Source organism: Etheostoma spectabile, chromosome 7 (genome assembly GCF_008692095.1).
Source record: "Etheostoma spectabile isolate EspeVRDwgs_2016 chromosome 7, UIUC_Espe_1.0, whole genome shotgun sequence".
Taxonomy (NCBI): domain Eukaryota; kingdom Metazoa; phylum Chordata; class Actinopteri; order Perciformes; family Percidae; genus Etheostoma; species Etheostoma spectabile.
In genome coordinates, this window is record NC_045739.1 from 21,353,572 (window position 1) to 21,357,720 (window position 4,149).

Genomic DNA, 4,149 nt, shown 5'->3' on the forward strand with positions numbered 1-4,149 from the left:
TCAGGCAATACAAAAAAAAAAAAAAAGAAACCGTACACACATTACAACAATCTTTACTTAAACTCCCTCAAATGTACCCAAATAAAGAACCATAGCTTTAGCCAGGGGTTAACAGGTCTGGTCAAGGTTAGCAGTGAGGTCTTAAGCTTGAAACCAGATCACAAGGTGCGTTGGTGTGTGGAAGCCTGGCAGGCGCTCCACCTCAACTCGGTTAGGGCTTTGAGGATGAATTCCTGCAGCAGCAGCAGTTTATAACAAGCTGCTAACAGGAGCTCAGAGATTACAGAAGCGTGTTATCTTCTGTGTGTTTGTGTCACTATATACACCGAATGGATATAACTAGATATACAGCTGGTTAAGTGTTTATCAATGGGTAAGTATATTAATATGACTATATCAATGATGTGTGTGTCAAGTTAGTACATGTCTATATGCAGCCTCTGAAAGTCTTTCACAACTGAGTGCAGTCGAATCCACAAAGACCACCTTAAGATCTTCCACAGATCTAGAAGCCTGGGTTATTAATGAGCACCGATGGGTCTTTAGCGGAGAAGTTAGCTTCCACTTCCATGGATCGCCAGGCTCTGATCTGGATTTCCTTCAGTCCTCTCCATGACTAGTCCACCTCCTCCATGTTGCTGTAGGATGGCGCTGCACACTCTCCCGAGTTGGCGAAGAGGTCAGAGGGAACTTCTGGGGTCAATGTGGGCGGTCCTTCAGGATCCAGGTCTGTCCCAAATAATGACTGGCTAGAGGCCTGTAAAATAAACCAGGATTTACGATAAATTTCGCTGGCTTAGTTATCTGGGACAGCTTTATCTGTTTGGAGAAAATGATGAGGATGAAGACTGTAAACGTATGGAGATTTTTATTTCCAGGAGTACAATGCATTGTATATCAGAGAAGCAGCATTTAGATGGAGGTATCTACATTATTGCAGGGAAATTAAAATAGATTATGACTTTCTTTTAAATAGTGCTTGCAAATATCAACAACTCAGTAATTCAAAGATCGAGACCTTAAATTATTTCCGGACAAAATCCAAGTCCATGAGAATTCTTTCCAACAAACATATAGCAGACTACACACATACACAGTGTCCCCTTTCAGTCTGGTCCATTCAAATTCAGTCAACTAAACAAACACCCAACGGCATTTAAATGGTTGGGGGGGGGGGAAGAAAAAAAAAATGCCGTATAGTTGACCTTCAATTATCTGGATACGAGTTTAACATCTGTTGATCATACTACTGCTGTTTATGTTGGGTACCTAGAGATTTCCCTTAATTCACAAAGTACTGAATGTTAAATACAAGCTATACCTTAAAGAGACTTTTAAAAGTAGACAGACTTCAGCCTTGCATATATCCTAGTCAAGTATGCACAGTCGGACGGTGCTCTGAGCTTTGCTGTGCAATTAAGGCAGACAGGTCACTCTACACTGCCTTGGATTTCCCTGAGACCCACACACACACACACAAACTCACACAAACTCACAGCCAGAGTAAAGAAATGATCTATGGACAGTTTGGAGTTTCAGGAAGTGTTTAAGAAGTCATTTTAAACTGCTCGTGATAAAGCTATAAAATCAGTAACATCTTAAAAGGTAAGCAATTAATAACTGAAACAATGACATTTGGGGATTTTTATGTATTATGTGTTTCTAGTAATTGAGTACTTTAAAATAATGTAAAATGTAATGTTTTAGAGCTCCAAAACTGTCCATAATCAACTGCTTTTCACTCAAAACAGAGTTAACACATTAAAAACCATTACATTCAGAGGTGGACGGTAATTCCTTAATCAATAATTGCACGCTCCTAGTTGAACGTTGTGGTGACAACACTGCATTGTCCGTAAATTTCTCACGGACAAAGAGCGACACATTGTCTTACTACATTTTATCCTGAGAATTTAAAATCCTCACCTGGCTATGGCTTTAAAAAATATTACATTAAAAGCATCTAAAACAGACTTTGACAGGCATTTTAGTAATAAAAAAAACTAAAGACAAACATCTAAAAAAAAAAAATCTAATTACAATGAACTGCAGGACATATTGCTGAAATTTAATAATAAAAAAAACATGATGGAGGCAAACAGTGATATACCATAAATCAGTAAGTGTTCAATTTAAGGACATAAAAAGACAACAGCAATTGGTCACACACACAAAAATAGTTGTTTTTGCTTTAGAATATAACATTTGAAAAGTGCCGCTGTTGAAGTTCCTCTCTTTACATCCTACTCTTTCTTGCTCTCGTACTGCAGGAATTTGCGATCTCATTCTCTTGAGTGTAGTGCAATAAAAACAAAAGACTGTCTTCATCAGTGGCTTCATCTGGAGATCGACAACACGTTTCTTTTACTACTAGAATGTCATTTATCAGGTTATAAGCACTTGGTACAAATATGCAGTTTCTTTGGCAAAAAGAAATCGGAACTAAAGGTCCACTTGCAAGCTTTTTCAGAACTTAAAACCACACCTCCATGAATTAGGATTTTTTTTTTAGCCAAACTGCGATTGAAGAATGATTCCATGATTTAATATTAGTGTAGTTGATTTAGGCCATCACCATCTGAGAACTATCTTCAAAATATGACCCAAAATAAACTGCCAAATTGTTAAAAAGTACACATGCACTGGAAGCAAGGGGCAACACAATGCACAGAGACGGGTACTGTGCTGATACGATCAGTCTACTGCAGCTTGAACTACGACATTCGCTTACGATGACGAATACGAATTTTATTTTAGCTGTCTCCTCAGTTGGGGCTGGCTGATTTGACTATATACAGTATATAGTCAAGACGATACATGAATGTGATCATATATATTTTTCTGTTTGTATTGCGATGAGGAAAGACCAGCAGGCGGCCGAACAGCGCTGCCGCAACATTTATTTATGTTTGGACGACGCTTTAAGTTCTGATCCTTGCACATTATGCAGTTCTTAATGAAATAAGAAAATACTAAGTACTCTTTATTTGTGAGGCTTTAACATTATTTCATGTATACTATTTATTTATTGAATTACCACAAAACATGCTGTATCGTGATATAGTTATCAAGATATGAAAGGCCCTATATGGGGATAGAGGATCTTGGCCATATCACCCAGCCTAACCTCAGTGTTTTTTTAAATGTGTGAAGTAGTGCCCAAAGTATTTTAAAGGGTTGAGCCATGTAAAGGTATACATACTCTTGTTGTAGTGTTGGAAGAACCACTCTACTAGCTAGGCCAATGGAAGGATGACTTACTGGGTTCTTCCACAAGAGTAGTGGTTATGTATTAAAACTTCCAAAGATTCCTATCTAACCAACAATCATATTTCTGAATGCCCCCGGCCAAAATCAAGTCACCATCGAGCGACTGATCAGGTCCAGCTGGATTTGTAAAGCAGAGGGTAGACCAAATTGACGAACAGAGCAAACACGGCTGCCATAGTGCCCAGAACAAAATAGCGCACACAGTCATCCTCGGGATGGTCCGACATCCTCTGCCTGCGGTGCCGCCGCACAGATCCTTCAGTTCTGTCTTCGTCTTCCTCATCTCCGTTCCTCGACGCTTGTCGCCTCTGCCGCGCAGAGCGGAGCAGTCCGCGGGGGCCTTCGTTGAGCCCCTCCTCTTCTTCCTCCAGTTCCCGCCATATTAGAGAGGCCTGCGATTGGCGGAAACCGGTGTCAGCTTCTGGGAAAAGGCGTTGTCTAACAAATACTATGATTACATGTTGGAACATTTTGCTGGTCTACCCACAATTTCAGAATTACAATGGTTTGAAACAAGCGAATGACGTCTAGGGACAAATTGGGACAGTTTAAGAGGCTTGTTTTTCAAAAATCAGATGGGTAAAGTACGGAGGATATTCGCATGTAAAGACGGTTAAAGAAAGCACAAGAACATCTTAGCTTTTTCCTGAAGCCTTTAAGGCGTATGGTTTAAGTTCACTGCAAAACTGACATTAAAGTTAATACGCTTATAAAATAAGGGCAAAAAAGTTAGAGAAAACGTTTTGTCTTTGTGAATGTATAGTTAACAGGAGAACCATCCATCCCATAAGATCACATACAGTCTCAAGTCTTTATCAGCATCACAAGGTTCAGTGTTTCCCACAGATTAGAAAGCAATTTGAGGCGTGGGGGGGGGGG

The 4,149-nt window shown here is 39.7% G+C and overlaps 1 protein-coding gene across 7 annotated transcripts in view; it reads right to left on the bottom strand.

Annotated features, from left to right (window-relative positions):
• Positions 1–4,149, bottom strand: part of usp19 (ubiquitin specific peptidase 19) — a 26,612-nt gene that overhangs the window by 472 nt on the left and 21,991 nt on the right. For 5 of the 7 annotated variants that reach the window (XM_032519771.1, XM_032519770.1, XM_032519773.1 and 2 more), the window contains one exon: positions 1,658–3,662. In XM_032519771.1, coding sequence (XP_032375662.1) covers positions 3,378–3,662 — 285 coding nt within the window. In that variant the 3' untranslated portion in view covers positions 1,658–3,377. Of the gene's footprint in view, positions 758–1,657; positions 3,663–4,149 lie in introns of those variants that run through there. The other 2 variants (XM_032519774.1, XM_032519776.1) reach the window with 1 other exon arrangement.